This window comes from Scyliorhinus torazame, chromosome 15 (genome assembly GCF_047496885.1).
Source record: "Scyliorhinus torazame isolate Kashiwa2021f chromosome 15, sScyTor2.1, whole genome shotgun sequence".
Lineage (NCBI taxonomy): Eukaryota > Metazoa > Chordata > Chondrichthyes > Carcharhiniformes > Scyliorhinidae > Scyliorhinus > Scyliorhinus torazame.
In genome coordinates this window covers 162,024,464-162,041,258 of record NC_092721.1, presented here as the reverse complement: position 1 = coordinate 162,041,258, position 16,795 = coordinate 162,024,464, and the positions used below count along the sequence as shown (strand labels likewise).

Genomic DNA, 16,795 nt, shown 5'->3' with positions numbered 1-16,795 from the left:
ATTTTGGAATGCAAACCGCTTAGGGAAAGAATTATTAAGAGAGTAGATTTTAAAAAATGTTTTTGGGAGTGGAGTTTGGAAACTATCATGTGACAATCATCTAAGGGGATTTTGAGAAGAGATCCACAGACAGTAACTTGGGTTAAAAGGGATGTTTTGTGATCATGAGACCACTGTAGTTTGAGATATGCTTTGTGATCAGTGTTACTCCTGTAATTTAAGTGTAATAGTTAAGTCAAGGGGGAATAAAGGAGTATTTTCACATCTAATTTTGTTCTTGTTGTTAAAACGAATTAGTAGCCCTGTTTTGTGAAAAACAAAGTAAAAGTTATGGGGCGCGATTCTCCGCTCCCGCGCCGGTTTGGAGAATCGCCTGGGTCGCCAAATTTTCCCGCCACGCCGGTCCGACGCCCTCCCGCGATTCACGGAAGCGGCCAGAACGGCACAATCGTGATTTGCGCGGCACGGTCCAGTGAATCGCCCGAGACAGCCAAAATGGCGATTCACCAGTACCCCCGCGATTCTCAGTACCGGATGGGCCGAGCGGCCTGCCCAAAACGGCGGGTTCCCCCCGGCGGCGTCCACACCTGGTCGCTGCCGGCGGGAACAGCGCGGGAACGCTGGGGGGGGGGGGGGGGCCAGCGGGGGGTGGAGGGGGGGATCCTGCACCGGGGGGGGGGGGGGGGCTCAAATGGGGTCTGCCCACCGATCATCGGGCCGGCCTCTCTGAAGGAGGACCTCCTTTCTTCCGCAGCCCCGCAAGATCCGTCAGACATCTTCTTGCGGGGCGGACTCGGAGAGGACGGCAACCACGCATGCGCGGGTTACGCCAGTTATGCGGCACCGGCCGTGTCATGTATGCGACGCCAAGGCCTGGCGCGCGTAAATGACGCGGCGCCGCTCCTAGCCCATTATCGGGTCCTGAATCGGTCGGGATAGGGGCCGTTTCGCGCCGTCGTGAACCTCAATAGTGTTCACGACGGCGCAAACACTCTCCCTCCATTTCGGAGAATCCCGCCCATGGTCTTTTGAGCCAGAGTTCCATCCTGGGATCTTCTCATCCAGTTATGACACCAACTGAGATTGTAACATCAGAATGCTTTTGCGTGGGTTTCCTCCGGGTGCTCCGATTTCCTCCCACAGTCCAAGGGTGTGCAGGGTAGCTGAAATGGCCAGGCTAAATTGCCCCTTAGTGTCCAAACGTTTAGGTGGGGTAACTGGATTATGGGGATAGGGTGGAGGTGTGGGCTTAAGTAGGGTGTTCTTTCCAAGTGCTAGTGCAGACTCGATGGGCCGAATGGCGTCCTTCTGCACTGTAAATTCTATGATTCTCTAAAGTCCCACATAAGAGTTTAGTGTGCAAAATTAAAGCACATGGATTAGGCGTCATATATTGGCATGAATTGAGAATTGGTCAGCAAACAAGAAACACAGTAAAAATAAATGGGTATTTTTTGGAGTGGCAGAGGTGACCAGCGGGGTTGAGAAGGACAGATAAAGGAGGACAAGTAGATGTAATAGGTGGGATGCTGCGACCCCCCCGGCCGGGTCGGAGAATCCCCGGGGGGGGGGGGGGTGGCGTGAATCCCGCCCCGCCGACTGCCGTGTTCTCCGGCGTCGGTTTGCGGGCAGGGCGGGGTTTACGCGGTCCCCCCAGCAATTCTCCGGGCCCCGATGGGCCGGGCGGCAGCCCGTTTTCGGCCAATCCCACTGCCGTAAAATGGTCCATCACGGCAGGACCTGGCTTGTCGGCCGTCTAGTGGGGTCCTCGGGGGGGCGCGGGGAGATCCGGCCCCGGGGGGGGGGGGGGGGGGGGGCACGGTGGTCTGGCCTGCGATTGGTGCCCACCGATCTGCGGGCGGGCCTGTGTCGTGGGGGCACTCTTTCCCTTCGCGCTGGCCTCTGTAGGGCTCCGTCATGGCCGGCATGGAGAAGAACCCCCCTGCGCATGCGCAGGAAACACGCTGGCGGTTCTGCGCATGCGCGGGACCACGGCGGCGCTTCAGCGCCGGTTGGCATGGCGCCAACCCCTCCGGCGCCGGCCTAGCCCCCGGAAGTGCGGAGGATTCCGCAACTTCCGGTGGCCCGACGCCGGAGTGGTTCACGCCATTCTTGGCGCCGGTGTCAGGCCATCGCACCAAGTACGGGAGAATCCCGCCCAATATTTTTGGATTTCCAAAATGCATTCAATGATGTACTGCAGAAAAGGTTACATAATACAGTAAGAGCCCAAGGTGTTGAGGGCAGAATATTAGCAAATAAAGAATGGCTAACCTATTGAAGACAGAGTTGGGATAAGGGGGGCATTTTCATAATTAGTGGAGTGCCACAGGGATCAGTGCTGGGGCCACAATTATTCACAATATATATTAATGACTTGGACGAGAGAAGTGAATGTATTCTTGCCAAGTTTGCAGATGACACAAAAATAGGTGGAAGGCAAGTGGTGAGGATGACACAAAGACTCTACAGAGGGATATAGACAGGTTAAGTGAATGGAGTATAAAAATAGGGAAGTCTTGCTAAACTATACAAGGCACGAGTTACACTCCCCACAATATTGTGAACAGTTTTGGTCCCTTATGTAAAGAAAGATATACTGGTATTGGAGGCAGTCCAGAGAAGGTTCATTAGGTTGATCCCGGGTATGAAGGGATTTTCTTATGAGGTTGAGTAGATTGACCCTGTACTCATTGGAGTTTAGAAGAATGAGAGGTGACCTTACTGGTATATATAGGATTCTCAGGGAGCTTGACAGGATAGATGCTGAGAGGTCTAAGACCAGAGAGAATAATCTCAGAGTAAGGGGGCATCTACTTAAGACAGAAATGAGGTTGAACTTCTCTGAGGGTAATGAATCTGGGGAATGATTTTGAATCACAAGGGAATCAAGTTTTTGTAGATGAGGTGGAAAAATGGAATGAGGATTATCATATCAGATCAGTCATGATTTCATTGAATGGTAGAGCAGACTCTCGCTATGAAGGCCAACATACTATCTGCCTTCTTCACTGCATGCTTACTTTCGGCGACTGGTGTATAAGGACACCCAGGTCTCATTGCACATTCCCCTCTCCCAATCTATAGCCATTCAGATAATAATCTGCCTTCCTGTTTTTGCTGCCAAAGTGTATATTCTCATATATTGCATTTTCCCACTCACTGAACGTCCAAATCACACCAAAGCATCTCTACACCCTTCTCACAGCTCACCCTGCCACCCAGCTTTGTGTCATCTGCACATTTTGAGATATTACATTTAGTTCCCTCATCTAAACCATTAATATATATTGAACTGTTGGAGTCCTAGCACTGATCTCTGTGGTACCCCACTAGTCGCTGCCTGCCATTTGGAAAAAGACCAATTTATTCCTATTCCTGTCTGCCAACCAGATTTCTATTCATCTCAATACATTAACTCCAATCCCATGCGCTTTAATTTTCTACACTAATCTTTATGTGGGATCTTGTCAAAAACCATCTGAAAGTCAAAATATACCACATCCATTGGCTCTCCCTCATCAACTTTACTAGATATATACTCAAAGAATTCCAGCTGATTTGTCGAGCATGATTTCCTTTTTGTAAACCCATGCTGACTCTGGCCGATCCTGCCACTGTTTTCCAAGTGCTCTGCTATTAAATCTTTTGTAATGGACTCTAGGATTTCCCCACGATTGACGTCAGGCTGGCTGACCTATAATTCCCTGTTTTCTCTCTACCTCCCTTTTTGGTGTTACATTAGCTACATTTAAATCTGTAGGAACTCTTCCAGAGTATAAAGAATCTTGCAAGATGACTACCAATGCATCCAGCATTTTTAGGGCCACACCCTTAAGTACTCTGGGATGTAGATTATCAGACTCTGGGATTTTTAAACCTTCAATCCCATCAATTTCCCCAACTCCATTTCTCTACTAATACGGATTTCCTTCAGTTCCTCCCGCTCACTAAATCCTGTGCTCCCCAACATATCTGGTATGTTATTTGTGTTCTCCATTGTGAAGACAAAACCAAAATATGCATTTATATGAAGAAGGAACACTGTTCTTATTTTCCTTTCCCTAACTTTCGGAGAATGGGATCAACTGCAGAAGCCATGCTGCTCTCATAACAGATCTGGAAAGGTCAGGGATTAAACCTGCAATTTTCCTGGTCTGCAGAACCCAATGACATTCAAGACATTGTTTTTACCCAAAAATATTTCTTCCAGTCATCTTTGTAAAGTTGTAGCACAAATAAATTGGAATTCATGAGGATAGAAACCAAAGACTGAATTTCACCTCATGTTTTCAGCAGAATCCTCTGGCATTGGAGCAACTGTTTGCACTGCAGGAAGATTTTTGCTGGTAGCACCATTCACAAAACTGGAAGATGAGGATGAGGAAGATGAAGTAGAAGCAGCCTCTGCAGCACCTGTGCAAAAACAGTTCAAGAAATGCCAATACTGCATTATGTCAATTAAAAGCCATACAATCGAACCAGATTAACACGAAAAGTACACCTTTTTGAATGCAGTACAAGTAACAAAGTTGATTTACAATACTAATTTTAAATAATTCTTCCAATATCGCCATTTTATTGTGGGGCAATCGGGGGCGTATTTCCCAAGTTACATTTATTACCGAAGTTATGAAATTGGTTTGTAATAGTTCATACTTTAAATTTAATATTTTTGTAATCTATTAATTACACCTATTTCTCCTTAAATATGTTTCAGTGACAGGTATGGTCCAGTTTGTTGCATTTTCATCTTGGAAACAAAAGGTTGTGAATTCAAACCCCACTCCAGAGACCTCAACGCAAAATCTGAGCTTGCACTCCAATGCAGTGCCGAGCACTGCTGCACAGTCAAAGATGCTGTATTTCGGAAGGCCTTCTGCTCTATCGGGTGGATGTAAAAGATCTCATGGTCCTATTAAAGTTAATCAGCTGATTTCTCCCTAGTGACCAGACAGGTGGATGAGGGTAAAGCAGTTGATGTGGTGTATATGGATTTCAGTACCGCGTTTGATAAGGTTCCCCATGGTAGGCTACTGCAGAAAATACGAAGGCATGGGATTCAGGGTGATTTAGCAGTTTGGATCAGAAATTGGCTAGCTGGAAGAAGACAAAGGGTGGTGGTTGATGGAAAATGTTCAGACTGGAGTCCAGTTACTAGTGGTGTACCGCAAGGATCTGTTTTGGGGCCACTGCTGTTTGTCATTTTTATAAATGACCTGGAGGAGGGCGTAGAAGGATGGGTGAGTAAATTTGCAGATGACACTAAAGTCGGTGGAGTTGTGGACAGTGCGGAAGGATGTTACAAGTTACAGAGGGTCATAGATAAGCTGCAGCGCTGGGCTGAGAGGTGGCAAATGGAGTTTAATGCAGAAAAGTGTGAGGTGATTCATTTTGGAAGGAATAACAGGAAGACTGAGTACTGGGTTAATGGCAAGATTCTTGGCAGTGTGGATGATCAGAGAGATCTCGGTGTCCATGTACATAGATCCCTGAAAGTTGCCACCCAGGTTGAGAGGGTTGTTAAGAAGGCGTACGGTGTGTTAGCTTTTATTGGTAGAGGGATTGAGTTTAGGAGCCATGAGGTCATGTTGCAGCTATACAACACTCTGGTGCGGGCGCATTTGGAGTATTGCGTGCAATTCTGGTCGCCGCATTATAGGAAGGATGTGGAAGCATTGGAAAGGGTGCAGAGGAGATTTACCAGAATGTTGCCTGGTATGGAGGGAAGATCTTATGAGGAAAGGCTGAAGGACTTGAGGCTGTTTTCGTTAGAGAGAAGAAGGTTAAGAGGTGACTTAATTGAGGCATACAACATGATCAGAGGATTGGATAGGGTGAGAGCCTTTTTCCTCGGATGGTGATGTCTAGCACGAGGGGACATACCTTTAAATTGAGGGGAGATAGATATGAGACAGATGTCAGAGGTAGGTTCTTTACTCAGAGAGTAGTAAGGGCATGGAATGCCCTGCTTGCAACAGTAGTGAACTCGCCAACACTAAGGACATTCAAATGATCATTGGATAGACATATGGACAATAAGGGAATAGTGTAGATGGGCTTTAGAGTGGTTTCACAGGTCGGCGCAACATCGAGGGCCGAAGGGCCTGTACTGCGCTGTAATGTTCTATGTTCTAGTGTCCTGGCCAATTTCTATCCACCAACATCATGAAACCGAATGATCTAGTCATTGTCCCATTGCTGTTTGAGGGACCTTGTGTGTTGGCTGCTCTCTTTTCTATATTAAAGCAATTAATACACTTTTAAAAGTATTTCATTGGCTGTTAGACACTCTAAGGTATCTTGAGGTCATGAAAGTAACTATAATAAATGCAATTTCTTTCTATTCCTTATCGAAATAATCACTAAATGTCAACACAAATATTGATTAAGAAGAATATTAATTGCTAAAGATAATGGTCCACAAATTAGAAACATCAACTTTGATGCAAAGTTTAAACTAGCTAGATCATAGAATTCCTACAGTGCAGAAGGAGGCCATTCAGCCAAACAAGTCCATACTGATCCTCTGAAAGAACACCTTACCCAGGCCCCCACCCTATCCCCTGCAATCCTATAACCCCATCTACACTAAGGGGCAATTTATCATGGCCAATCCACCTAACCTGCACATACTTGAACTGTGGGAGGAAACCGGAGCACCCGAAGGAAACCCACACAGACACGGACAGAACACGCAAACAACACACCGACAGGCATCCAAGATCGGAATTGAACCCGGGTCCGTGGCGCTCCGAGGCAGCAGTGCTAACCACTGTGCCCCCGTGCAGTTCTTCCACAGCTACAGAGCAAACAGCATTGTTCTAATTTTGGCTTTCAATTGATAAAATGCTAGTAAAATTAACAAGAACAGTTAGCTCGATTCAACTAAATGGAAAGAAAGTCCCATAGCGAGTGTGTGTAGCCACGTGTTTCCCAGTGCTGACAAACACATGGCTATACAACGCGACTCACGTTGTACAAGGGGCCTCAGCGGGGAATGTGCTTCCGAGGCCACACATAGCCCCCTTTTGTACACTGAGGAGCTCCGCTTGCCAGAATTCCCCAGTGTAGCGAGAGAAAAACGGTGTCCCAATCTCCTAGGCAATCCCCCCGCCCCCCCAACCTCCCTCTCCGCCCTACCATTGTATTGCACCCAGTGTCTCTCTGGGTAAAAAATTGCAGCACTGGAGATGACAAAGAACGTATCAAAATAAATGAAACTAGTTAAAGTACTGAACACTGAATATTCTTTATGTTAGCCATGATGTGGAGATGCCGGTGTTGGACTGGGGTGAGCACAGTAAGAAGTATTACAACACCAAGTTAAAGTCCAACAGGTTTGTTTCAAATCACTAGCTTTCGGAGCGCTGCCCCTTTCTCAGGTGAAATCTTTCCTCATTTCACCTGAGGAAGGAGCTGCGCTCCGAAAGCTCGTGATTCGAAACAAACCTGTTGGACTTTAACCTGGTGTAAGACCTCTTACTGTATTCTTTATGTATAATAGAAGAAAAAGACTTAAGGATCACAGGACGACTCAAAGTATTTTTGAAATGTAATAAAAACAGGAAGTGCTGAAAAAGCTCAGCAGGTCTGACAGCATCTGTGGGGAGAGAAATAAAGTTATTATTTCAAGTCCAACATCACTCTTCTTTGGAATGAAGAGAAGTAGGAATGTGATGCCGATTTATGCTGTTGAAAAAGGAAGGGGCAGGTGGAGCATAATTGTAGGTGAGGGATAGGTTAGACAGCGGGGGCGGGGTTAGAGATAAAATGATGAAGATGTCATGGAATGCAGGCGAAGGGATTGGTAATGATATTACTTCTAAATTATAAAAGTATTACTTTTGAAGTGTAGTCACCACTACAAGATGGGAACACAACAGCCGATTTGTGCACAACGATCTCTTACGAAGAGCAATGTTGTAATGACCAGATAAGCAGTTTTAAATCATGGTAGCTGAGGGCTGCATATTGGTCAGAATACCAGATTCTGTGTTCAAATGACGATTCAAAATTTGAGCTGTGGATGCTCCAAGTACCTGGGGCGGGATTCTCCATTCAGCGAGCCCCGTTTTCCGACACAGCGCGCCCCCTCCGGTAGCTGGATTCTCCCTTTCCGCAGCTGGCCAATGGGATTTCCTATTGTGGGCCACCCCACGCCATGCGAAATGCGCGAGCATGGGTGCACTGCCGGCGGATCGGAGGACCCCGCTGACGGAGAATCCCGCAGTTGAATTCCAGACCAAGGGATCTCTAATACTATCAGGGTGACAGTGAAGATATCGGACGAAGGCATACCATGAACCAGACCTATTTTGTTAATTGTGTGTTGTTCAATTGTTTTGGACTTGAAGCCACGGATGTCTTCAGCTTGGTGGATATTTCAACATCGTCGGATGCGTCAAACGTCTGAAGATTTTCAGGAAGCCAGGGTCTGCTGTTGATCCTCACTGTGCAGCCACTGTTTAACTCTGCCATTGCAACTGGCCCAGATGGTCACCACTCACACGTATAACCCCCATATCCCTCTGGTGGATGTGCTCACATTCCTCACCAGGTAAACTGAGTTGGCGAGGAACAGCACAGAAGTCAAGGACCCATTCAGCCCTGAATACACAGAAACATACGTAGAAAATAGAAGCAGGAAGAGGTCATTCGGCCCTTCGAGCCAACTCCGCCATTCATTATAATCATGGCTGATCATCAATACCCTGATCCCGCCTTCCCCCAGTTCCCTTCATTCCTTTAGCCCCAAGAGCTATATCTAACTCCATCTTGAAATTACCCACAACGTTCTGGCTGCAACTACTTTCTGTGGTAGTGAATTCCACAGATTTATCACCCTATGGCTGAAGAAACTTTTCTTCATCTGAGTGCTAAAATGTGTCACACCTGTGGCAAAACAGGACAAGTGGCTGCCAATTGAGGTGCAACCTTCTGTCAAAACTAAAAGCAGGAAGGCCATTTTGCAAAGGATTGTGAAGAGAGCAAATGCTGCAACCTTTGAGGGGAAGTCAGCCATCTTTGCAAGACATGCCCAAAACGCAGTGTTACCAATGCACAAATGATTAAAACAAGAGCAACAGGCAGATCTGCCTCAAAAGAGATTCAAGCCCACCCTCCACCAAGGCTCTTTGTGCACAAGACAGTGAATGAGGGCAAGGCACATGTTATAACCTGCCTGCTTACCATTGGCTGGGGACTAATGGCAATCCCACAATCCTTAGGGAGTATGAGCTTCCCCAATGACGGGGGCGGTGAAATCATTAGCAGGTTCCTGCATAAATAAAGTTGGCCAGTATGGAACCAGCTAGAGAGAGGAGTGAGCAGCAAGGGAGTTACTGCTGCTGTTGTATATATATGTTATTGTAAATAAAATTTTCTTTCTGTTCTACAAACTCGTGCTGGATTTTTCGTGGCCCTCACAAAACTGGCGACGAGGGTTAAAGTGGATAGCTGTCTACGCTGCTGAAGCCACCTCCCTGGATTTTTGTTGGATACAGGTTGGAAGTTTTTTTTCTGTTGCACCATGCCTCTTTATGGACTTTTGGATGTCTTTGATGCTGCACTGGAAAGTTGGAACCAGTATGCACAACGGTGCGTTACTATTTCCGAGCAAACAACATCACCGAAAACGAGCACCAGGTGGTCATTTTGCTCACCGCCTGCGGCCCGCATAAGTTTGGAGTGATAAAGAGCCTTACGTACCCAGCTGTGCCAGACACCAAGACGTTTGATGAACTTGTGACCTTAGTGGGGCAACATTTTAACCCAATCCCGTCCACGATAGTCCAGCGTTACTGGTTTAATACCGCTGAGAGGACCCCAGGAGAATCCCTTGCAGAGTTTCTATCCAGGCTACGTAGGATTGCGAAGTACTGTGACTATGGTGAGACATTGTCAGAAATGTTACGCGACCATTTGATTTGCAGTATTAAAAATGCGGCCACCCAGAGAAAGTTGTTAGCTGAGCCAACATTGACTTTTCAACAGGCCATTACGATAGTATTGTCCTGAGAGAGCGCAGAACGGGGTGTGCAGGAGCTACAGGGAATGGAGGTGCACGCCTTGGGACGCAACCCCTTCCGTACAAAAGCGTCTCCCCGCACCCCTGCTGTACCTTGGGCGGGGTGGCGTCCGGATCGACGGCAGTGGCTGTCGGACATTCCTCCCCGAAGGGAGCCTTCTCCAGAACCGATGGATGAGGAGCCATGTCAGCGTCGGACTTGTGAACGCCGACCCCGTTGCGGACGCAGGTCCTGGGGGCGCCAGAGGCGCTGTCGTTCCGACAGAAACTGGGGCCAACCCAGGGGCCGTACCTTCCATTTGGATGAACCTGCGGGGACTACTTCCGAGGACGTGGAGACGGAGGACGACTACCTGCAGCTGCATTGTGTGGCAGCTCCCCATGTGGCCCCCATTAAGGTGATGGCATGGGTCAATAGTCACCTGCTTAAGATAGAGTTGAACATTGGCGCAGCGGTCTCCGTGATAACCCAGAGGACATTCGACCACATCAAGCAGTGTATACAGGCCCTTACATTAACCGATACACAGGCCAGGTTGGCCACCTACACGGGGGAACCATTGGGCATCGCTGGAACTACGATGACTCCTGTTGGATGCCAGGAGGGGCGATTCCCACTTATCGTAGTGCGCGGCCACGGGCCCAGCCTGTTGGGTCGGGACTGGTTGCGCCATTTGCGGCTGCAGTGGCAGCACATCCTTCAAACAGGTTCTGGAGGGTTGACAGAGGAACTAGGACGGTATGCAAATGTATTCCAGCCCAGTTTGTGCAAGATAAAAGGGGCCGTAGCCCATATCCAGGTCGAACCAAGAGTCACGCCGTGCTATTTCCGGGCCGCCCGTGCCTTACGCCTTGCTCGAGAAGGTAGAAGGGGAGCTCACTCGTTTGGAGTCCTTGGGTATTATCAGGCCCGTCCGTTTCACTGACTGGGCAGCGTCAATTGTACCTGGAATGAAGCCAGATGCCACAGTTCGCTTGTGCGGCGACTATAAACTTACAGTGAATACGGCTTCCTGGCTCGACCGATATCCAATGCCCTGCATAGAAGATCTCCACGCAAAGCTTGCAGGCGGACTCTCATTCACGAAATTAGATATGAGTCACGCCTACCTACGGTTGGAGCTGGACCCTGCCTCCCGGCCATATGTTACTATTAGTACACACAGGGGCCTGTATGAATATATAAGGTTGCCCTTTGGGGTATGCTCTGCCTGCGCTATCTTTCAACGCGTCATGGAGGGCATCTGGAGAGGTTTACCGCATGTCGCTGTCTACTTAGATGACGTTTCGATTACAGGGACGTCGGAGCAGGAACATTTGGAAAATTTGGAGCCTGTCCTTAGACAATTCGCAGATGCTGGAGTCCGTTTATGTCGTACAAAGTGCGTCTTTCAGGCGAAGGAAGTGGTCTACCTGGGTTATCGGGTGGGCCGTGAAGATTTGCAACCCGTCGCAGAGGTGTACGCAATTCAATAGGCCCTCGTCCCGACTGACACTTTGCATCTTTGTTCTTTTCTCGGCCTCGTAAATTATTATGGTAAGTTCCTCCCCAATCCGGCAACCCCGTTGCACCTTCTGCTAAAGAAGAATTTGGGGTCAGCTGCAAGGAACCGCTTTCCGGCAGGTAAAATAGCAATTGTCGTCGTCGGGGTTACTAACCCATTACGATCCTGGATAGCCTTTGCTCATCATGTGTGATGCATCCCCATGTGGTATTGGGGCCGTCCTGTCCCACAAGATGGAGAACGGGGCTGAGCGGCCGATAGCTTTCACCTCCCGCACATTGACTGCAGCAGAAAAGAAGTACGCACAGATCGAGAAGGAGGGCCTGACGGTGGTCCTTGCGGTGAAACGCTTCCACCAGTATGTGTATGGCCGCCATTTCACTATCGTGACTGATCATAAGCCTCTGCTGGGACTTTTCCAAGAGGATAAGCCAATACCGCCCATTGCTTCCGCACGGATCCAGCGCTGGGCTTTGTTGCACGCTGCCTATGAGTATTCTCTGGAGCATAAACCAGGGACCCAGATAGCGAATACCAATGCACTGAGCCGATTGCCTTTGTCGACCGTCCCCATGTCGACCCCCATATCAGGTGAGGTGGTTGCAACCCTACATTTTATGGACTCCTTGCCTGTCACGGCATCACAGATCCGTGAGTGGACCCAGACTGAGCTAGTCCTATCAAAGTTTTGGCACATAGTCCTGTATGGTGGGCAACATAGACAGTTCCCAGGCGAGTTGCGGGCATTTTCCTCCAAGCTGCCAGAATTCAGCGTGGAAGACGGTATCCTCTTGTGGGGGACGCGTGTGGTCATCCCAGAAAAAGGATAGGACCTGATACTACACGACTTGCACAATGGGCATCCGGGTGTGACCAAAATGAAAATGTTGGCCTGGAGGTATGTCTGGTGGCCAGGCCTCGACACCAACATTGAGAAGGTGGCCCTAAACTGCTCCATTTGCCAGGAGCATCAGAAGCTTCCGCCAGCTGCGCCCCTACATCGCTGGGAATGGCCAGGGCGGCCTTGGGCGCGCTTGCATGCGGATTCCGCCAGCCCTTTTCAAGGATCCATGTTCCTTCTATTAATCGATGCCCAGTCTAAATTACTAGAGGTGCATAAGATGGCAGGCACAACGTCCTGCGCAATGATCGAGAAGATGCGTTTGTCTTTCAGTACGCATGGCCTCCCCGAGGTGCTCGTCACGGACAACGGCACTCCTTTCACAAGTGAGGAGTTTGCGAGGTTCATGGAGATAAACGGCAGACGCGATGACCACACCGCTCCACACCACCCGGCTTCCAATGGGTTGGCGGAGCGCGAGGTGCAGACATTCAAACGGGGCCTAAAGAAGCAGTCTTCCGGGTCTAATGACACGAGACTGGCTCATTTTTTGTTATCATAAAGGATCACTCCACATGCGGTGACTGGGGTAGCACCCACGGAATTCCTAATGGGCCAGAGACTTCGCACCCGCCTTAGCATGGTTTTCCCGGATATCGGTGCAAAAGTACGCCGCACTCAAGAATGGCAGTTAGGCCCCATTTAGAATACTGTGAGCAATTTTGGGCCCCACACCTCAGGAAGGACATACTGGCGCTGGAGCGGGTCCAGCGGAGATTCACACGGATGATCCCAGGAATGGTAGGCCTAACATACGATGAACGTCTGAGGATCCTGGGATTATATTCATTGGAGTTTAGGAGGTTGAGGGGAGATCTAATAGAAACTTACAAGATAATGAATGGCTTTGATAGGGTGGATGTAGGGAAGTTGTTTCCATTAGCAGGGGAGACTAGGACCCGGGGGCACAGCCTTAGAATAAAAGGGAGTCGCTTTAGAACAGAGATGAGGAGAAATGTCTTCAGCCAGAGAGTGGTGGGTCTGTGGAATTCATTGCCACAGAGGGCGGTGGAGGTCGGGACGTTGAGTGTCTTTAAGACAGAAGTTGATAAATTCTTGATTTCTCGAGGAATTAAGGGCTATGGAGAGAGGGCGGGTAAATGGAGTTGAAATCAGCCATGATTGAATGGTGGAGTGGACTCGATGGGCCGAATGGCCTTACTTCCGCTCCTATGTCTTATGGTCTTATGGCAGGGACATGGCCTTTCTCGACATCGGCCGATTCGGCAGTTTGCGCCTGGTGACCCGGTGTTCACTCAAAATTTTGCTGGTGCTGCCCAGTGGGTCCCTGGCATTATCTTTCGAAGAACGGGTCCGATCTCTTACCAGGTGCAAGCCCAGGGTCGTCTCCAGTGCAAGCATGTAGACCACGTTCGGTCCAGAAGGCCGCATCTTCCAAAGATTCCCTGCCCCCCGGAGCTCACTTCTACAGCCGCAGAGACCAGACACAGTGGAGGGTGTTCCTCACGATCTTCCTCTGGCGCCGCACTCAAAGCCTGCACAGGTCGTTGCAGAACCACGTGGAGATAGGGATGCCGAGATGACAGAGGCTTTGGACTCCGACTCTGAGATGGAGACACAGGATGCCTCAGAAGGGGAGACCTCGATCCGACGGGCCGTGGATGTATAACCGTTACGCTGCCCGATCCAGCGCCTCGTGCAAATGGTGTCTGGCCTGCAGCAAAACGAGTACGACGCCCTCCTTCGCCAGGGTCTCCGGTGGATTCCTTGGACTTGGGGGGGGGGGGGGGGATGTTATAACCTGTCTGCTTACCACTGGCTGGAGACTAATGGCAATCCCACAATCCTTCGGGAGTATGAGCTTCCCCAATGAGGGGCGCGGAGAAATCATTAGCAGGTCCCTGCATAAATAAAGCTGGCCAGTATGGAACCAGCTAGAGAGTGGAGTGAGCAGCAAGGAAATTACTGCAGCGTTTGTGTGTTGTCATGTGAGAGTGCCTTTAACAAACAGATGTTTAAGCAATGTACCTTTAAGAAATGCAGTGCTGTCAGAGTGTGGGTGGAGCTGGGCTTTAGATCAGCCATTTTGCAGTTTTTTAGTTTCAGTTTGAAAAGAGCTGGGGGTGTCTGTGTTTGCAGTGAGCTGGATCTGCTGTGATCTCTGCCATGAAAGACTATCCCTGGATCATTTGGGTGATTTAAACTCATAAAAGTAATGCCTTTAACCTGATGTGTTTCTGTTTAAAGGTGTTAAGTCTCTTGGATGTTGAAAGGAATAACTGAAGGATTATTTAGTGTTGTAATATTTTCAGAGTTATCTTTGAAGTAAGGGGTGTTAAGAGATCCAATGTTTATTTAAAAGGGTTAAGTTGAATTCATAGAATAAACATTGTTTTGTGTTTAAAAACCCACGTGCCCATAATTGTAATCCCACTCCTGGAGAACAAGCCGTGTGCTCGGAAAAGCAACAATACATTAAAGGGGGAGGTTGGTTGAACTCCATGATACATTTTGGGGTTCTGAAAAGCCTCGCCTATAACAGTGTATATACATATATGTTATTGTAAATTAAGTTTTCTTTCTGTTTTACAAAGTCGTGCTGGATTCTTCGTGGCCCTCACTAAAGCACGTGATCAAAATGTGAAGCACACTTCAGCAACTAACCAAACCACCCAGACTCCTTTAGAGAAAGCAGAGTCAACAGAAGGGGAGGCAGCAGCAGAAGAGGAGTGGCATTTCATGAAAAAGAGAGACATAAAACAGTCCATGGGTGTGCAGGTTTGGCACCAAAGAAGGAAAAGACTGGGAATCTAAAATCTTTAAATGGTATTGAAAATTGCCTATATTAAATTGTGTAGTGTTAACGTCATAATGCAACATGCGTGGACCATGGGTTACCTGATCAATGTGAAAGCTGACCTGCTGTTCCTGAGGGATGTTACACTTCAGCAGCCACAGGTAATGGTCCCAATGGCCATCGATCTGGTCAGGAGGAAATAATTTCCATTTGCCCTCGGTATTCTGCTGCGGGTAGGCAACGTCACCATCACTGAAGTTAAGGTGGTAGTGGGAAGTCACCTCCTCGTACCAGGCATAATGCACAAAAATGCTCTCTCTGGTTAATTAATGTGTGAGCGACTCTTAAAGACTGAGCAACTAAACATCCAACGGATGCTCCCACTGCTGCTGGCGACGTCAAGATCAGTCCGTCTGTGACATCAACTGATGGATGATCAACAGGGCCAACAGTAAACTGGATACCATAAGATCATATGATATAGGAGCAGAATTAGGCCATTCAGCTCATTGAGTCTGCTCAACATTCAATTTTGGCTTATATGTTTCTTATCCCCATTCTCCTGCCTTCGCCACGGAACCCCTGATCCCCTCACTAATCTTAAAGACATTCAGTAACTTGGCCTGCACAGCCATCTGCGGCAATGCGTTCCACAGATTCACCACCCACTGGCTGACGAAATTCGTCCTCATCTCAGTTTTATTCTCCTAGCCTGTCCAAGTCCTTCTGCAGCCTCCCCACTCCTTATACAATAATAAGAATCTTTTATAGTGTTAATAGGCATTAACACTGCAATGAAGTTACTGTGGAAATCCCCTAGTCGCCACACTCAGGCCCCTGTTCAGGTACACTGAGGGAGAATTCAGAATGTCCAATTCACCTAACAAACACGTCTTTCGGGACTTGTGAGAGGAAACCGGATGCCCGGAGGAAGCACATGCAGACATGGGGAGAACGTGCAGTTTCCACACAGACGTGGCCCAAGCTGGGAATCGAACCCGGGTCCCTGGCGCTGTGAATCAACAGTGCTAACCACTGTGCTACTGTGCCGCAACACGTGCCCATCTACATATCTTGGCATCATCTGCAAACCTAGCAATAATGCCCTCAGTTCCTTCTTTCAGATCATTAATTCATATCATTAATAGTTGTCGTCCCAACACTGACCCCTGTGGAACACCACTAGCCACCAGCTGCCATCTGAAAAAAGACCCCTTTATCCCCACTCTCTGCCTTCTGCCAATCTTCTGTCCATGCCAGTAACTTGCCCCTAACACTATGGGCACTTATCTTCTTTTGGAGGCTCCCCTCTATTAGTTTTTGAGTTGTCCTCTGTTTGTTTTTAAAGGCTTCCCAATCCCCTGGCTTCCCACTAATCCTTGCCGCATTGTATGCTTTTCCTTTTGATTTGATGCTGTCCAAGACTTCCCTTGTCAGCCATGGTTGCCTCGCCCCCCCCTTAGCATGTTTCATCCTCCTTGTGATGAATTTCTGTTGTCGCTCCCGAATAACCCCCAAAACACCTGCCATTGCTGTTCCACTGTATTCCCTGCTAGGCTCCTTTTCCAATCAACTCTGGCTAGCTCCTCCCTCATGTCTTT

At 48.4% G+C, this 16,795-nt stretch overlaps 1 protein-coding gene across 3 annotated transcripts in view; it reads right to left on the bottom strand.

Annotated features, from left to right (window-relative positions):
* nbeaa (neurobeachin a) overlaps positions 1-16,795 on the bottom strand; it is a 1,435,335-nt gene that overhangs the window by 722,335 nt on the left and 696,205 nt on the right. For all 3 annotated transcript variants that reach the window (XM_072477018.1, XM_072477016.1, XM_072477017.1), the window contains one exon: positions 4,284-4,416. In XM_072477018.1, coding sequence (XP_072333119.1) covers positions 4,284-4,416 — 133 coding nt within the window. The remainder of the gene's footprint in view (positions 1-4,283; positions 4,417-16,795) is intronic.